A 20,110-nucleotide genomic window follows, 5' to 3' on the forward strand; every position below is an offset into this window, starting at 1 on the left:
ATAGAGAGTAGAGAACAGAGACTGATCCTAAATTCTAGGTGCTCTGGAGTTTAAAGTGAAACAAAAGGAACAAAAGCAATAATGGAAGATAAGCTGGGTAAAAATTTTTATTATTGGAAGAAAACATGAAAAGATGCTTTTTAAACCACAGCTTAGCTTGCTTGCATGATTGCTTAATTTTTACAAAAAGAGACAGGGTGGAGTAATGGAGAGGGTATGGTTTCTAGACTCTAGAAAGAAGAATTTTCAAATATTGCTGATGCTTGCTGTGGGCAAGTTATTAACCTGTCTTCATCTGCAAAATGAGGATAATGAGACATCATAGGGTTACTGTGAGAATGAAAAAAGTTAATACAACTACGTAGCCCAGTGTATGACACTTAGCAGGTCCTCACCAGGTATTATTTTTCTTATACTCTGTTGATTTCAGGAAGGGGGTGACCTAAAAGCAGATGTGGCACTTGCTGCTGAGGATCTTAGAGTGAGATTCAGGGAGGACGCAGGTGCCGGAATCAGGGTGCCAGCTTTAAGCAGATGGATGGCCTTTTTGTTGGAACTCGACTTTTAAATGCTGAACTGACTCAGAGCAAATAAGGGATCAGAAAGGGTAGGGGTGTAGAGAAAACTCCTTTAAGAGGATGTGTTACCTGGTAAGGCCAGAATTAACCAGTCTCTAAAAAATCACATAGTTCCTGATCGGTGCCTTACTGGCTTTTTCGTTTTTGATAAGGATGTCAGAGTGCTTGTGAACAACTGTAAGGCACAAGTCAGGTGGTGATATTTGATCTTTTCTGAAGGTTCTTTGTCCTTTTATCTGGCCTTGCCACCTGCTCTGAGGTGTTGATTTTTAAAATTTGTACCCACACATACAGTAGTTTCTTCGAGGGTGTTGATTTCTTTCCAGCCATGTGCCTTTGCTGAACACCCTGTAAATCCTGAATTAGTCAGTATGCAAAGTTCTAAGGGAAAATGTAAAATATGAAAGATAGCTTTTGCTTCCAAGGAAGTTTACCTTGGCAGTAGGGAGACTAGACTTATGCACATGTGACATTAGAAAACAATGCAGTTCAGTCTAAAATCACGGGTTCAAAAATGCGTTCATTCTTATTGGCTATTCACATATATAGAAGCATTGAGGACTTCAGTGTAAGGAGAAAACATGGGTCCAAGAAGTCAGCGAATGCTCAGTTAAGAAATTGAGACATGAGGGAAGCCTTGGAGAACGAGAGATGTTAGCTAAGCTGAGAGGAAGAAGGCAGGCCGCACCTCCGGGGCACCATTCACATTCCAGTCTCTGAGTGCTGCTCCCTGGAGTTCAGTAATGCACAGCCTTGTGGGGCTGTATACTGCAACCCTGCAGTGGCCTTAGCTCCTGTCATCACAGGTTGGGCACGAGAAGATGCCTGAGGAAGAGAGAACGTGTTGCTAGTGAACTGAGAGTGTAATTTGAAGTCCAGGAGGACAGAGAGCAGGGAAAGGGAAGGAACCTGGTATTTAATGTGTACCTACTGGAGGCCGTCATCATATCAGCATTTCACCCACCTCCTCTCGTTTGTTACTGGGAATGAGGCGATGAGGAAAGTGAAGCCCAGAGAGCTTAAATGGATTATGCCCGGTCATACAGATGGTAAATGCCAAATTTGAACCCAGATTTATCTGACTCCAAAGCCCTTCCTCATTCCACCACTTTCAAATGACTCACTATACCAAGAAGGAGCCTTCACTTCAAATGAAATAAGCCCAAGCACATGTTTTTCTTTCTGAAGTTATTAGTATATTATCTTAGAATTAGTCTTTCTTATTATGCCTGGAGATGCATTTCTTTCTTTCATTAAACAACAACAACAAATGCTGGCAGTGCCAGCAATTTGAATTGTCCTTAATGTGGGGGAATAAAAAGACCTGTGTGTGCTTAACGAGCAGAACCTGTTTTTAGTGTTTAACTAGCCAACTCCTGTCTGGGTGTTGTTTTTTCTTTAAGTAATTATACCCTTTTTGATAACACCCATCTAAGCCCCAACAGCTATTCCACTTGGATCCCCATGTTGTGAGGCTGCATTCACTTCTTTTTTTTTAAAGGAGAAGAACATAAGCATGGAGTCACCCTTATAAATCTGCCTGTATAAATGTATTAAATCAGGATATAGAAATGACTTGATTCTCCTTTGTGGGACTGTCTCCTATTGGAGATTTTGCTTCTCATACTTTTTTCTAGCATTGTTTTGTCTTTACTTGAGAGCTGATTCTACCCGGCCACAATAAAATTGTTCATGTTGTGTATTGTGGCTTAACTTTAGAATCTTAGGTACTTGGAGGCAGTGGTGTTTACCTAGGTTATCTTTTTGTTTCTTTTCTGTTTTCACATTCTCCTCCTCACTTATTTTCATTTTCTGCCCCATCTACAGATGGTGGCCCCCGGGAGACATTGATGCATTTTGCTGTGCGGCTGGGACTGCTGAGGTTGACGTGGTTCCTGTTGCAGAAGCCAGGTGGCCGCGGAGCTCTCAGCATCCCCAACCAGGAGGGAGCAACACCTGTGAGCTTGGCCTTGGAGCGGGGTTATCACAAGCTGCACCAGCTTCTAACCGAGTAAGTGCTCATTCTCCCTATTTCCCTCCTCTCACCACCAGCCCCACCCCCCTGATTCGTAGTATTACCGCCCGCTTGGCATCTCAGTGTAAGTTTTCCGTGAATTAAAACCTCAACTGTGCCTTGCCTTCTGCTGGAGGTTTGTAACAAGCTTGCTCCTGCTAACCACTTCATTGTCTGAGAGAGACAAACGTAAGTCATATTCCTATTTTCTCTGCACTACCTCCCTGCCTTCACTGCTTCTTGCCTCTTAATATTTTACTGAAAACTCAGAGTAGGTCCCGTCTGTGGGAGTAGCATTCCATTACCAATGTATCCAATTTATCCCAGTTTAGTACAAGAGGAAACAATTGTTCTGTGCCATATATTTTTTTTCTGGTGTGTCTTTAAGACTTGAAAGAATTAATTAAAAATGAATACTTTATTAGTATAATAATTGCATATGGAAAATAGGCTAAACCACTGAGTTTTGTTTTGAATGCAATTTCTGTGAATAAAATTGAGAGCAATGGTCTTTTCATATAAGTAGCAGTGAAAAGCAACTGAGTTGTCTTGGAAACGTGCGGTAGGAAATCCTGTCTGTGTCTGTGGGTTCAATTGTTAAACATGCGGACTCTTTAGAGAGTCCTTTGAAGGAAGGTTATTAGTCAAAACATTTGAAGAGTTCTTTCTTCTTTTTTCTTGTATAAATAGAGAAATAAATGCATTACAACAGCCAACATTTTTCACTGGAATATTTATAAAAGGCAGAAATTCCAAGTATAGTTTCTCTTGTTTTATGTATTTTTTGTTGTTTTATGTTCATCATCGTCTTTTCCACCAGATAATCTGAACAAGAGTAAACTCCATTGGATCTATGTTCTTTAGCGCTTGAGGGGCCCTTGTAAATTAAGTCGGTATTCCCAAATTCTCAGATAGTGTGCTTGTGTTAGACTTAATTTAGTTGCATTGATTTTTTTGTTTTGTTTTTTTGTTTATTTTTTTGTGAGGAACATCAGCCCTGAGCTAACATCCGTGCTAATCCTCCTCGTTTCTTTTTTTTTTTACTGAGGAACACCGGCTCTGAGCTAACATCTATTGCCAATCCTCCTCCTTTTTTTTTTCCCCCCAAAGCCCCAGTAGATAGTTGTATGTCATAGTTGCACATCCTTCTAGTTGCTGTATGTGGGACGCGGCCTCAGCATGGCCAGAGAAGCGGTGCATCGGTGCGTGCCCGGGATCCGAACCTGGGCCGCCAGTAGCGGAGCATGTGCACTTCACCGCTAAGCCACAGGGCCAGCCCAAGTTGCATTTATTTTTTATCATTTTTAGCTGGAGGCGGGGGGGGGGGGGGCGGCAGCGGAGAGGTAGTCTGGAAGGGCCAAGAAGAGATCTCAGAATGTAATGCTACTTACTGTTATACAAACAGTTTGTTTTTTGCTTTACCTGCCAAACTTATAACTTTCCCAATCAAGCCAGACAGAAGGTTCTTTGCAGAAAGCTTTCTGATGAGTGCTGCAGATACAATGGCAGTAGGAGGGGCACTCTTCCTCTCAAATGAGCTGTGGATACTTGAGCTCTCCTGTGACATTATTCCAGAGAGCGGTATGTTCCATTCCTTTGCACTTCCCATCTGGCCAGTGATTGGATTCCTTCTGCTGTTTGCCTCATGGCCTCAGGAAGAAAGGCCTGGTTCCAGAAGTTGAAACAATTAACCAGTATAACTGTTGTGAAGTTCAAATGCAGTTCCTCTAAATTTGATCTTCGAGTTTTGCTGGGAAGCAGAGTTGGTTAAGGACTGCCATCCAAATGGGGAAATAAAGTGATTACAACAGCTTCATTATGTGCTTGGTTGAGGATGTCACAAGACTGTTATTGCAGCACAGCTTTAAGAAAACTAGAGTGTGTTTATTCTTGGAGAATATTTTTTGCCTTGCTTTATATAGTACTACCTCTGTTACATGTGGGAAAGCTACTCCTTTTGAAGGGCAGTAGTAAGGGAAAGCCAAGTTTGAGAAATCTTCAAATGGAGGACTACAGTAGGAGAGTATGAGCACCTTGCTGCAGATCTAGCCCTAGGCTTGGATTCTTTTGGCTGTTATTGTTCTGCAACCTAGAAAAAGTGCTCTGAATCATAATTAGCAATCCAGAAAATGGTAAGGAGGTGATTTTACTAAATCCCTCAATCTTACTGTGATATTAGTAGACTTGGCTAGAATTTCAACCATAATGAGTCAGGAAAGATCATTTTTAACAGGTGAGGAAACTGAGATCCAGAGAGGCAAAGTCACTGGCTTAGGGTGACAAGATGGCAGGGCGAGAAATAGAAGCCAAATCTCCTAAGAGGCTGTCCAGAGCTCCTTCACTCCTAGAATTCTTAACAAGGGGCCCAAAAATAGACATCATGGTTCTGTATCCTTTGAAATTATAGTTTATGTATATGTGTTTCTGAGGAAAGAGTTTGTGTTGTGAAATTCACAAAGAGCTTTGTGGAAAGTTAAGAATTGTTCCACCATTAGGATAGTACTTTTCTAATAGTTTACTAAAATCTTTAATTTGGGTGTTGTTACCCCTCCTCCTTTTTAAATTAAATTTTTCCAATAGGACTTTCTCTTTTATCCTCTTTTTTCAATTAATATGAAATTGAAATATGGTTATATACATTTTACATTTATTAAATAACTGTTTACATTCCAGTCTTAACTGAAAAGGCAAGTTTATTTAACTCCTTTTATATCTCTCCCAATATAAATTTCTTGTTTTAATTCCTTGCTGCTCACTTTGGTTTTTTGGGGGGAGAGAGGTACACTGCACTGATTAGGGTCCCAGTTCTTTTTGTGTTCGTGTGTCCAAGGATTATTTTGATAAACTATGTCACTTCCTTGTGAAAATTGATTCTGCTGTGTTTGGAGGTAGAAGGATTCTCTAAATAAGACCTAGGTCTTTAGAGAACTCTTGAAATTGGTATTAAATCCCACCAGACAGTAACAACTATTCTGGACATTTTTTGACAGTTTCCCTTTTCTGCAACCCATTATTGTTAACTTTCCCTTAGTTCAGTGACAGGGAGGGGAGAGATTTTATTGACTCATTGCTCTTTTTCTTTATATTTATATTTTGATCTTACATTATGAATATGAATGTATTTGTGATCTGAAAATTCACCTTAAACAAAATGCCACCAGTGCCTGAGAAATCTTGTCCCTAGAAGTGTACCCAGAACACCTCGGCCTGCTCCTGTGAAGTAGAGGCACAATCAGCTCCCCCATGTTGAAGAGAAGTTAGTTGAACACCTCACCCAAAGTCCCATAATTAGTGATGGTGGGAGTAGGGAGAGAACCCACATCTTGAGGCTCTTAGTTGAGTGACTGCTGGGAAGTGATGGCGTTGGATGAGTGTTGCATTGGAGTCATCTGGTGAGAGGGTGTTAGAGCCAGATGCTGTCCAGTGTCTCACTCCACATGACAAATGGGAAGTCTTAGGACCTGGGTCACTCATTTAGGGGAGGGAGAGAGCTGAGAAAAGAGGCAGTTCCAGGTAATGGCTAAGTGTGCAAACTTTGGAGTCAAACCTAAGTTTGCATTTTGGCTCTGCCATTTTTAGCTCTACTTTGGAAGCATTAAGTAAACTTTCCTCTCTAGGCCTCAATTTCTTCATCTGATTTTAAAAAAAGGATAATAAGGTCTACCTCCTGGAATGATAACCAAGTGCCTGACACATGCAGTGTTAAAATTCAGGGTTTGTCACACAGGTTATGGTTATTTCTTGGAGCAAATATAGTGACTATAAATATTTCAGCTTGAAGAGAGATGGTATAGTATGGGTGGAATTGCTTAGGGATGAAGAGCTTATTTAAAATCTAAGCTTCCCCACTTTGTTGCCTGTGTGACTTGGAAAAAGTCCCCTACCCACTCTGTGTCTCATGTGTCTCATCTCTTATGAATTATACCTCGTTTGCCTATGTCACCAGGTTGTTAGAATCAGGTGCGATTTGTGCAGATACTTTGTTAAACTCTAAGGTGCTCTATGTGAAAGTTTCTTGTATAGACGTAAAATCAGTAAAATGATAGTTTACGAGTGAAACTCAAATGCCAGTTGATGGGTCTACCTAGAGTCTCTTTTTTGTTATGTATTGTGATTAATTAAAGTTAGTAGGCCGGCCCCGTGGCTTAGCGGTTAAGTGCTCGCACTCTGATGCTGGTGGCCCGGGTTCGGATCCCGGGCACGCACCAATGCACTGCTTCTCCGGCCATGCTGAGGCCATGTCCCACATACAGCAACTAGAAGGATGTGCAACTATGACATACAACTATCTACTGGGGCTTTGGGGGAAAAATAAATAAATAAATAAAATTATAAAAAAAAAAAGTTAGTGGAGAGGTTGGGAGAATTGCAATGAGGCAGGCTAGTTTTGAATCCATAGTCTACCTCTGTGAAGCTGTATGCTCTTGAGTGATTCGCCTAACCTCTCCAAGCCTCAGGGCTTTGTTTGTCACATGGGAAGAGTAAGAAGCCTATCATCACTGTGGGCTGCTTTGAGAAATAAAAGAAAGAATGCACGTAGAGGGCATAACACAGTGACTGACATAAATGTTATCTACTATTGTGCTTTCCTTAATTTCCCTTTCCTCCTAGGCCTATATCAGTTTTTCATACATTAGGGAAATTTTGCCAGAATCTTGAAGTATTTTCAGGCAGCATTTGGATGTCCCTCCTTGATAAGAGTTTGAAGTTATTCCCTAGTGTAAGAGATAACACTTACAGAAATGCGTTTGGCTCTGATACCTGCTATGATGTCGGTGGTTGTGGGTTGATGGAACCTGGAACTCTAGATTGATAAGGAATCATTTACAACACTGCCACCCTTACAGGAAGAGAATTTCTTTTAAGAATTTCAACTCTGGAGTGTTGACATAAAAGTGCTGAAATACTTCATTTGCCCTAAGAGTGAGTTTAAAAGTATTTGTCCTCTTAACTTCCTCTTATTTTCAGTATCAGTTCAATAAATCTTTGTTGAATTCCTACAATGCACTAGAAATCATGGTTGGTACATTACAGATAATATTTCATTTCAACCTTGTGACAAACTCTGAAATAGGCATTATCTGTGTTTTACAGATGAAATATGGAGGCTCAGAGAACTAAAGTAACTAGCCCAAGGCTTTATAGAAAGTGGTAGAGCTACTGTTACACACACATCTATGGAATTCTGGAGCCCATATTCTTCCCTCTACAGAAATTTGACAGGAGGAGTGAGACTTAGGAAGAGGCCACGGGGACACAGGATGAATAGCACTTAGTTAGGAAAGGGTTATAAGCTTTCCTTTTAGTCCTAGCCTCTCCTTTCCTGAGGAAAACAAGATCCTCAGTGTAATAGCTTTACATTTTCACCATCCATCATATAGTTTAAAAGTATTGTTGGTTACACTCAAGCTGTTTTTCTATAATTTGATTCTCATGACAGCCTAATGAATGGGTAGGATTGTTATCCCTATTTTATAATCTAGGAAACTGAGGCCAGAGAGGTGGAGTGAGTTGCCCGAAGTCACAAGGCTACAAAAGTAACAGAACCGGGCTCAGGCTCCAAGTCCAGTGATCTGTCCAGGTTGAGATGGCATATGCAGAGCACAGACCCAGCCTGGCGAACGCCACCTCTCAGTCGTGGTTTATTATTGTAGTGGGTGATATTGGCCCCTCTCAGAGTTTGTGTCTATAGGTTCTCAAGTCCTTCTTTTGACACATTTGCACTTGAAACCTGGGTTCAGGGTCAGGAGGTAGAGTAACTAGTCAAGTGTACATATTTCACAATGGAACCAAGTGCTATTGAGCAATATGTTCTGTTGACATAGTGATTGCCTTTTTAGGATCCTCTTCAAGTACTTGACAAGTGGGTCCTCAGTGCCCATCTGGTGCAAAACAAGTTTGGAGCCTTTGCTTTTGCTTAGGAGGGGAAAAGATGAAACACATGTACAAACTTAGCTTCAAAATAGTAGCCAGAGACCGGGATTTTTTTTTTCTTTACATTTCTCTGGCCTAAGTCCCGTCCATCCGTCCTCCCTCCCTCCCTCCCTCCTCCCTTCCCTCCTCCCTCCCTGTGTGCTCTGGGTCTTTCTGTTTCGGTAAAGATAAGGTGGTAGAACTGAGTGAAAACTAGAAAGAGGAGGGAGGGCACTAACATTTGTTGAGTATTGAGTACCTGCCGCATCGGTGCTTTGCATGTGTTCTCATTTAAAACCTCCCAGCGACCCTCTAAGGTGTAGTTGATACAGTCAGCGTTCTTCTACAGGTGAGAAAATAGAGCCAGAGAAGCTCAATAGCTTGCCCAAGGCCATGTAGTTAGTAAGTTGCTGTTATTCACAAGCCTGTCTTCAGGTTTTTTTTAAACATTATTGATAGAATTTTGTGGGGAGGCGTATTTGGTAACATTGTCAGGCTTTTAACCAAACTAATTTGATTATGATGCTTCATAGATCTGGTTTTCAGTGACTTTTTTTGTAAATTTTCAACTGAAGCATTTTAAGAATTTTGACTTTTCGTAGATTTTTTTTTTTTTTTAAAGATTTTATTTATTTTATTTTTTCCCCCCAAAGCCCCAGCAGATAGCTGTATGTCATAGCTGCACATCCCTCCAGCTGCTGCATGTGGGACTCAGCCCCAGGATGGACGGAGAAGCGGCGCCTCGATACGCACCCGGGATCCGAACCCGGGCCACCAACGTCGCAGCGCGCGCACTTAACCACCAAGCCACAGGGCCGGCCCTTCGTAGATTTTTTTAAGCCATTCAAATAGTAATCTCAGGATTGCCCTATCTGGCAACATGCTGGAAAATTGCAAAATGTACCTTCGCAGGATAATATTTATATTTATACAACAATAACACTAGTCACCATTTATTGTATTTGTGCTAGGCCTTTTGCATAAATTCTCATATATTTTATCCTCTTCCCAACCCTTTGGGGGTGGGCATATTATCCTCATTTCACGAGGCGATTGCCATAGCTGGTAGGTAACAGAGCAGTAACTTCAACCAGGTTGTAACTCCGGAACCTGTGAACTCTTACAGTGCTGTGGACTTTCTAAGAAGAGGGATTGGTGTTGGAAGTTGGTTGTAATAACAAAGCCATTCCATATGTCTTGTGTTTCCTTCTGTATGCTTCTTTTCTCTCCCTGCTGTATGCATGTACATGGCCCCAACCTATGTTTGTTTTTGCTACTGTGTAATATTTAGGCCTCAGAGTTGTGAAGTTACAGGCTTAACCTGTGGGAACAAATTCTCTGTGGCAACAGCATGTGATTTTGAAAATACTTCTGACTTCACTATAGACCTAAGTGAAAGGAAACCTGAACCTGGAGTCTAGGACACGGTATGTGTGTGTGAGAAAAGGAAAGATCACTTGGCACCTTCCACCCTCTAAAAAACACAGTCCTTTAGTAACCATTGCACATTATTTTTATTTGATCAATTTTGAAGTTTCCTTAAAGGCATACCAATAGAGAGAATGACTTGAAAACTTTACCTGTATTTATTATTAACAGAAATAAAAATGATTCTTAAGCAAGGAAAAAAATAGGCATGTTGAATAAACATTTTGGCTAAAATCAATATTTGGCCAAAGCTGAGTATCACCAGCACAGAATGAAGTTGTGTAATACAAGAGTAAATAGGAACTAGTATAAAATATAACTAATTCTATATGTTTATTTAAATTTAATAGTTCTGTTTTAAAAGATTGACCTTACAGTGGAAGAACAGTATTTTCTCAGCATTACCGGCTTCTAGATTGCCCTTGATTCATTAAACAGCATACTCATTTTCTACTGGCACATCAATAATGTCTCTAACTAGTTGGGCTGTAGAAAATTATAATTCAGGGAAGTTTCAGGAACATGTTTTCTAGAAGGAGATTTGTACTTAGGATTCTTAGTTTAGGTGAATCTCAAAATGCTTTAAAAGCTGCTGAAATTGATAAGCACTGTAAAAACGGTTATTTTGACAAGGTTTTGTTTAAATGTTTAGTGTCCGTATACACTCGTAACTATGAGGAATTGTATTCTTTTTTTTTTTTAAGATTTTATTTATTTTATTTTTTCCCCCCAAAGCCCCAGTAGATAGTTGTATGTCATAGCTGCACATCCTTCTAGTTGCTGTATGTGGGACTCGGCCTCAGGATGGACAGAGAAGTGGTGCCTTGGTGCGTACCCGGGATCCGAACCTGGGCCACCAGCATCGGAGCGCGCGCACTTAACCACCAAGCCACGGGGCCGGCCTGTATTCTTAATAGAGTCAGTTGTTTTGACATTTAATTAGCAAAAAAATGTGTTTGGGATACCTAATTTTTTTCTAACACATTTGTTCATGCATTTATATCTGGATTGAGGAGTATTTATCATAGTTGTTATACATGATTTTGGCCATTTTTTCCTTCTAAAATTTTGAGGTGGCAGTGTTGACATTCTGCTTTTAATTTGTTTTTTATAAGATGTGAATAATTTATAAATAGAATTTTCCCTGGCGAGACAGACACATGGCCTAAGTGGAATGAGATATATACAATTTTTAATAGTTATTCTATTTAATGTTTATTTAATGTTGTGAGTGATAATTAACAAAAAGTTAATCAAAATTATAGTTTTTTAATAATCTAATACATGTCATTCTTCCTGTATCATTTAAATTTTTATAAACATTTGTTGGCTCAAAAAAGATCAAGTGTTCTTCCTGAAGTTATCTAGCCAATGCACTTTCTCTTAATATTCGTATTAACGGTCAACTTATTTCTTTATTAATTTAACCATTTGAAAACTCTTGTTTTTGTGCATAGCATAAAGTTTTCACAATCACTAATTATTGTAGCATTGTACTCTTTTAATAAATACACATTTATGCTTTAACTGACCCATAGAATTTCTGCATAAAAAGCATATAAGGAGATTTGCACTTTAAATTATGTAGAGAGCACTTAGAGAATACTCCTTATTTTAACAGTGTTTCTTGAATTGGTGATGTTGCTTCACTGGTATGATGGTAACCTCTGTAGTCACCTGATCGTTGATCACATACATGTTTTGTAGGCATTCAACTGTTTGGCCTTAAAAATGGCCAAGCTAAGCTTGGCTGCATCCTTATTGTTTATCATCTATGAGCCTCAGTTTCCTCATCTATAAAATGTATGTCATAGATCTGTTAGGATTAAATGAGAACATACTTGTAAAGTTCTTAGAAACTTAGCATGTTCCTTTATTTGTAGAGCTAGGAAAGAAGATACATTGGAAATAGGATGATCACTCAGCTTTCTGCGAATATGACATCTCTTTGCACCATTCAGTTTCTGATGTATTTTTTCCTGGTCAGCCTCACCCCACAACTGTAACACTATCCCTTGAAACAGCAGGGAATTAGAGCCCCATTTTCATCTTGGATTTTTTGGGAGTAAATAGTGGTAGGGTGATGCAGGGGTAGTTGCCTGACAGTTATCTCACAAGCAGGATCCCTATGCTTTCTTTTTTTTAAATGTCTAATACTCAGAAATGGCCTTCATTTTTGTTCATTAGAATTACACCAACCTTGTAGTAAACCATATACTCACAGTTTATTGAGCACTTTGGGAAGGCCAAATGCTATCCTAACACCGTACATTTGTGTTCATTTGGTTTCACAACAAACTAGTGTTCTCACTTTACAGATGAGGAAATGGCGCTGCAGAGAAATTTAAGTAACTGACCCAAGATCATACAGGTCGTAATGTCGGAGTAAGGAATCAAACCAGTCTCTGACTTTCCAGCTCATGTTCTAATCATCACCTTATAAAACTTTTCTGTTTTTAATTATTTAACAGCATAGAATTTATAACAAATTGCTGATACACAGTGTTTCAGATTGTGTGCCCTCTTTCCTTTGCACTATTCCCATGCTAGTTGTTAACGGCAGAGTGGCAGTACTACATAAAAAAAAAGGAAGAAGGAAGGAAGAAAGGACAGTTTCTAGTGAATCTGCATGTGCATGAGTGTGTAACTAGTCTAGCAATGAGTTCCCTACAAACACCTAAGATAGCAGTCTCCTCTTCGTTCTGAGGTGGATCAGCGATTCTCCTCCCTCCCTGCCTTTTCTGGCATCTAGCCTCTCCCCTTCCATTTCAGTGGAGCTGTGGTTGGTTTTATGGGACTCCTTGAGGTTTGACCCTGCTCTGGTGATGTGGTTTCATGAAGATCTTGCAGTAACCCTCAAATAAGGAACTAGGTGCTGCAGTTCCTGTCAGAAGGAGACTCAGCAAGCACGCCCTCTGGGAGGGCCGACCTGGCTGTTTTTCTCTACTCTTAAAGTCGTAGTATGAAGCCAAGACCCAAATAGGATGGGCTTGCGATATTCCTGGTGCTCAGGCCGCCGTAAGTGAGTATCAGCTTCTGAACTCGTGCGTTGTTGATCTTTGTTGTCTGTTCTCTGACATTTTGATCTGGCTTTTTGCTGTATCTCAGCAAGACGGATCTTTGAACTCCCCCGTGAATGACTAGTGTTGTTAGTACCAGAAAAGTGTTTTTCTCTGCAATTGATTTGACAGGGTTTTACACATATGTTAGCATATTAAACCTGAACTCTTTCTTGAGTTGCAACATCCTAGACAAGGTGAGAAGGCAGAGGGTGATTGGTTCTTGATTTTTGCCTAGTGGCTAGAATGCTGGGAAATTAGTTGAAATTCTCCCTGGGCTTTATCGATTTTGTTGTACCACATACATAAACCTTCAGTTTTGGGGCCAGCCATGGATACTCAATTTGAATGCTGTAACACAATCTCTGAAGAATGGTCTCTTAGTTTGTTTTTTTCCATAGTTGAAAACTTGCTGTGGATCCTCTAAAATTTATGACAACAGAAACCTAATATACCTGATTAGGTTCTGATAAATATATCAGACTTACAGTTTATAATTTGAATGGAGTCGTGGTTTGAAACTGTTAGAGGGTAAGTATCACTGTGGCAAGTGGGAAGAGGTACAGAAGTTTTGGCATTAGGTGTGGGTACACATTTGGGCTTTTCACTTACTAGCTATGTACTTGGGCAGATTGTCCCTTTTTTTTTTTTTTTTGGTGAGGAGATCAGCCCTGTGCTAACATCTGCCAATCCTCCTCTTTTTTTTGCTGAGGAAGACTGGCCCTGGGCTAACATCCGTTCCCATCTTCCTCCACTTTATATGGGACGCCGCCAGAGCATGGGTTGCCAAGCAGTGCGTTGGTGAGCGCCCGGGATCCTAACCGGCGAACCCCGGGCCGCCGCAGTGGAGTGCGCGCACTTAACCACTTGCGCCACTGGCCCGGCCCCATGATTGTCCCTTAAGCCTCAGTTTCCTCACATGAAAAATGGAAATACACTGATACCTGCCTCAAAGTTGTGAGGATTAAAAGTAAATAATATTCATCTGGTACCATACTAATAGGTAATATTGTTAGTATCATTCTTTTGTTTATTTCCTTTTTGCCTTCCTCCTCCTCCTATGTTCTCACCCCACTCAAAATAAAATCTTAGTTCCTACCACGATTCACAACACTCCATGAGATCTGAACCCTGTACAACCCTCAGACCTCATTTCATAACCTTCTCCTCATTCCCATTGCTTTCTCTGCATGGCTATACTGGCCTTAGCCATACTGGCCAGCTGGTTGCTACCTCAGGATCTTTGCACTTGCTGTCCCCTTTGCCTGACATATTCTGTCCCAGTAACCACGTGCTGGCTCTTTTCATATGATTCAGGTCAGTTGTCATACCTTCTCAGCAATTTTCCTGACCACCTATCTGAAGAAGCCACTATCTCCACTCCAAGGAATTTTCCACCATAAGCACCCTGTTTTATTTTCTTTAGAGCACTTATCTCTAACTATAATTATACCCCTCTATTAATATAAGCTCCATTATAGTAGGAACCTTGGCTGTCTTATTTATTCAGCAATATATTTTAGCATCTAGGAATGTAGTAGATACTCCATGAATATTTGTTAAATGTTTGAATGAATAAATGTATGACGTAGACCATTCATTTTCTGGAAATGTGGTCTTTTAAGATATCTTGAAATATGAACTTAAGAACAATATAGAGAAGACCAGATTCCAGGTAGAATGCATTTTTAATACAATGGCATGCCATCTGTAGTGTTATTTTTTCCGACAGAGTAATGGAGACATTTTATCAATAATAGAAAAGTACCTATATGAACATTTGAAAAAGTATTCATATAGAGTCTAATATATTTTCATATACTGAGAAATAGTATTTTTGTAATTGCCTCATGTATTACCCAGTTCCCTCCTATTTCATAGGATTTAGATTTGCATTTTAAGTTTACATAGAGTAAGTTAAAATTCTCTGTATACTTATGCTGTAAATGTCTTCTGGGGTCTTTGTATATGCATACCCTTTTAGAGAATACATGCTAATATGAAAACATTTTTGTTGGTTAAGATATGAGTGTTCAGTAGACTACCTCTTAGTACCTTTTTTAACATAATCTAAAGAAACATTTTGCTTTTAGCTTTTTTCATCTCATTAATCCATGTAAGTTACTATACTAAACTGCTAGGGAATAGATTGCTTGGAATTAATAAAAAGATTTATATTTTGGCTCTCATTCAGCCCTCTCTTTATTTTGACCTATTTCATTTGTCTAACTGCTTCTAAATAAGATTAATCCATTTCAACAATTGAATTATGAAAAGTGCTGAATCAGGGCAATGGGTTGTATAAAAATACACAAGATCATTAGAAGCTTATTGGACTTGTTAAGTATGGGTTCTTTTCTTAAATTTTTTTTTTTTTTTTTTTTGAGAAACAGATGAGTTTGATTTGCTTTGTCTATTAACCAACAGATTTAAGATGCCTACTCGCCCAATGTGGTGACTACTAAGACTAAACATGCATAGAGATCAAACACCAAGGCCTAACTCCTGATGTCTTGCATTTTTTCTTTTCTTAAATTTTAATGACAGTAACCTGGTGTAAAGTCAGGTGAACTTCATGCCTGAAGATAAAGAGTCCTACCCAGACTTTTTCCTTAGCTGGAAAAGCTAGTTTAGTGGTGACATGGTTGTGATTAAAGTTATCGGTGTCTATAAGGAACGAATCGCTAGTCTATAGAATCATGGAATCTTCACCATTGGAAGCTTGGTAATCAACTGATTTTAATGGTCACCGTTACACTGGAGTTACAGATTCGTATTTAGCTCTTAATCTTTCTGTCATACTGAGTTTCAAATGCTTTTCAAAAATCAGACTGGAAGAAATGGATGTGTGTTCCTTTCTCTCTATTGTGATTAGGTTATTTAAATTGTTAAACATGTTGGGTTGCTATTTGATTTTGGTTTGTGTGTTTGCTCCATGAGAAAGGTAAAGAAACTCAACATTTTAGAGACATGTTACCTCTCTTGTCATGGTTGGATATTTAACTTTTCTTCCTGATCTGTTTTCCATCATCAGTTTGAAATTACTTTATCCAGTTCTGTTATTCTTCCCAAGTTTCAGGTTATTTTGTAAGCATTTCTGTCTCTTTCCCCAACCTAGAATTTGATTTTAGTCAACAGTGATAATGTTCTCCCTTTCACAGTAATTCTCACGTGCCTGTGTTTCTCACTTTCATTAAGTAACATCAAGCACTTTGCGTGCAGAGGACAATAAATAATTATTAAGCCAATAACTGTCATGAAATAGGCAAAGAATCATAAGTTCTGTGAGAGATCATCCTAGTTTTATATAAATATAAATCAAATGATACTTAAATAGAAATCTCTAATTAATCACTTAGATGACCTAAGTCATCTGGGGAGTCAGAGGGTTGAAAAAGAGAAAGTGCATTACTGAGTGAGTAGAGATTGGTCAATCTGGGTTGTTTCTTAGCTGAGGCTCTATTTGAAGTGCCTGGTGTTGTTCTGGGGATGAATTAAATATAACTGTGTGCTCAGACTTCCGTGTTGTGGTTTATCTCTCCATGTTCCCTTGAAGTAGCTCTCGGTGACACCTGCCCTATGCTGTCTCTGTCCTCTGACTTAGTCCAGAAGCAAGAAGGATGACAGGGAGAGAGAATTAACATTTATTTTTTTAACAATTAAGTTATACATAATATTTATAATGCTGCTATCATAAGACAGGTTTATTTCATGATCAGATATTACTTTCCACAGTGCATAGAGTTTTTTAAACAGTTGCAGTGATAATTCCATTTTGTATTCTGGTATTTTTACTGTATCCTACTCATCTATTTATATGGTTTTTATAATTCTTTTTGAGGTCCTCTAAAATATTTGGAGTATTTAAACCAAATGTTGAATGTTAGTTTTATCATTAAAAAAATCAGAAAATAACTAATGAATGCTCTAGTGAGCCTCATTTTTTACCTGTTGATTTTTGCTTCTGTTAAATTACCTCAGTGGGATAAACTCCAAGGAATTGTATAATTAGGTCAAAGGATGTGACACTCAAAACTCCGGTATTCATTGCAGTCTTGCCAGCCTTTGCTATACTTTTCTTTTTTAAATGAACTGGCACCAATAGGTTACTTTAATGTGCTGTTTTACAACCTTGGCTGCACATTAGAATCACATGGGGATTCTAATTACACTTTAGAATCTCTGGGGAGCTTTAAAAAAATACTGATGCCTGAAGGCCACCTTTAGAGATTTTTATTTAATTGGTGTGAGGTGTGATCTGGACATCAGGATGTTTAAAAGCTCTCCAGGTAATTCTAAAATGCAGTTAAGATCAAGGACTTTGCTTTAGTGGGAAAATTAGACCTAACATTGCATCTGAAAATTAGTTCCTGAGAGTTATTTGTTGAATCAGGTTGGTGGCTTAAATCTGAGTAAATAAGAGGAATCAACAACTCAGTAGCTTGATCATATCAATAAATATTTAAATGTCAGTCTAATATAAACTTGATTTAACTTTCTTTTTACTTATCCTGTGAATGTTGGTATATTAGGTATTGATGCATATATAACTAGTATCATGATAGGAGATTAAAAATGATTTTTTCAAGATCTGGAAAGCAGGACAGTAAGGTGAGTCTAGAAAATACAGAACTTTGGCTATTAGAGGACCAAAGTATTCCAGAAGTCGTGGGACCATTGAGTAAGAGAGCCCAAGCAGCCCCTCAGAGTGAAAAGCAGGAGAGGAAAACGACCGTGGAAGCCACGGACCACAAACTATACCCCATATCCATAATGCGCATTAATCTAGAACTTGCATCCCCCAACTTAATCCCCCAAAGTGTGTATGTTAAAAATATTTGGTTTGTTTTATTGGTCTGCATTTTCTAGTGCAAAATAGGCAGTAGAGGTGGTTTTGTGTAGTGGTTTAGAATGTCAGTCCATATTCTGGCTCCATTACTTAGTAGCTGTTAGGCAAGTTATTAAATTTCCAACAACTTCAGTTTTCTCATCTGTAAATTGGGGTGATAATGTCTTCTTTCACAGGATAGTTAAAAGAATAAATGAGGTGATATAGGTAAAACACATAGCTCAATATTTGATACGTTGTTAAACAACTAATAAACTTAGCAATAAAAGGGAGTGGTTATGGTGTGTATCCCTTGTGGAAGGAAATAGAAATTAATATTTAATGAGTACTTACCAGTAGTGTATATAGTTAAGGTTATCTCAATCCATATATCTTTAATCCTCAAAACAATTCCATAAGAAAGCTGATATTATTCCCACTTTAAAAAAAAAAATAGATGAAAAAACTTTGGCTCATGGAAACTAGATAATTTGTCTTAGATCAGACCATGGTATAAAAGGGATTCTTCTGAGACCTCAACACCTATGCTTTTTCCATCATATTGCCCAGTGATTTCACCTCTAGGGAAATCTAAATTGAACTTCATTAGATAAATTTGTGGCGATTTGGTGTGGTAAGTAGAGTATTTTTTCCCCTTAGGAAAAGATAGGTGCCGGTTGGTATCACCTTGGTGAAAAATGTGGTGAACAATTTGACTGTGTCATTTTTGAAAAATATTGAAAGAATAAATGTCCAAGCAGATATTGCTCTTCATTTGAGTAGAATGTGCTTATTTTGTAAACAGCTAGGCACTGAGAATTTGGGCAGTGCGGTTTTTCCTACATTTTGTCAGAATCTCATCAGATACCTGAGAATAGCTGTGGTTGATCTGCTCATCATCCTGTTGAGTAATTCAGCAGATAGTGGACTTGAGAACTTCTTATCAGAGAATGCTTGTGTGTGAAAAACGTTTCTGCCTGCAGTGGGCATTCTTTTAATTCGTGAAGAAAATTTTCCTCTAAAAGCCTCTTTGCTCCATGCTGCCTTCAAATGACCCTGGATACTTCCTGCTGTGGCGCCCTGTGAGGCGTTCCTATAAAGACCAGCCCTTTCCACCTAGAGCAGTGCAGCGTTAGATAGTGGGAGAGCACAGGCTTTGGGGTCAGTCCAACCTGGATTCAAATCCATTCGTCCACTACTTAGTAGCTATGTGTTAAGTAAGGATAGTACTAAAGTTTATTGACTGTCTACTGTGTGCCAGGCATTATTAATTTATTTCCTGTCGCCTTTAATTGCCACAGCAACTTTGTAAAAGGACTATCACTGTCTTCTTTTTACAGCTCATGATAGATGCTCAGAGAGGTTAAGTATGTAGCCCAAGTTCTCACTTCTTGTAAGTGGTGAGGCTTGTTGTTTGAAGTCAGGTTTATCAAACTGTGATGTATGTGGTATCTTGAGCAAATGCATTAATATTTCTGAGTCTCAGTTTCCTCTCCTCTGAACTAGGAATAACACTTCTTTGAAGGACTCATATGAGGATTAAATTAAATAGTGTACCTAAAAGGACCTATTGGGGCCGGCCCCGTGGCGTAGTGATTAAGATTGGTGCACTCCACTTCAGTGGCCTGGGTTCACTGGTTCGGATCCTGGGCACGGACCTATACCACTCGTCAGCATGCTGTGGTGGTGACCCACATACAAAATAGAGGAAGATTGGCACAGATGTTAGCTCAGGGCTAATCTTCCCCAGCAAAAGAAAATAAAATAAAGCACCTGTCATGGTGCCTGTCTCTCAGTAGATACCCATATAATATTAGTTTCTTCCCTGCCTTAAGTAAATAGTAATCATAGAAGAGTGAAAGAATTGCTACCTCTGCCTTTTTAAAAATTAATATTTTACATTTAACTTTTTATTTTGAAAAATTTTGAACTCATAGAAAAGATGCAAGAATAGTACAATGAACTCTTGTATACCTTTCGTCTAAATTCACCAATTGTTTGTTTTGTTATATTTGCTTTGTGAGTGTGTGTATATAATTTTATTGAAGTTGAGAGTAAGTTGTAAATATCATGCCCCTTTATTCCTAAATATATCAGCATATTATAACAGTGCAGTTTTCAAAATCAGTAATATAACATTAATATAATATGATTATCTAATGTATAGTTTATATTCACTATTCACCAGCTGCCCAGTAATACCCGTTTAAGCAGTGATTTTTCTTCCCTGTCTTGTCATACACTGGATTTAGTTTTCATGGTTTTTTAGTCTCCTTTACCAAGTCTCCTG

General features: G+C 38.9%; 1 protein-coding gene across 6 annotated transcripts in view; it reads left to right on the forward strand.

Moving 5' to 3' along the window:
- The window catches only part of AKAP13 (A-kinase anchoring protein 13), a 341,772-nt gene that overhangs the window by 155,026 nt on the left and 166,636 nt on the right, over positions 1 to 20,110 (forward strand). For all 6 annotated transcript variants that reach the window (XM_058542397.1, XM_058542391.1, XM_058542392.1 and 3 more), the window contains exon 5: positions 2,406 to 2,589. In XM_058542397.1, the coding sequence (XP_058398380.1) occupies positions 2,406 to 2,589 (184 nt within the window). The remainder of the gene's footprint in view (positions 1 to 2,405; positions 2,590 to 20,110) is intronic.

Source organism: Diceros bicornis, chromosome 5 (genome assembly GCF_020826845.1).
Source record: "Diceros bicornis minor isolate mBicDic1 chromosome 5, mDicBic1.mat.cur, whole genome shotgun sequence".
Taxonomy (NCBI): Eukaryota; Metazoa; Chordata; class Mammalia; order Perissodactyla; family Rhinocerotidae; genus Diceros; species Diceros bicornis.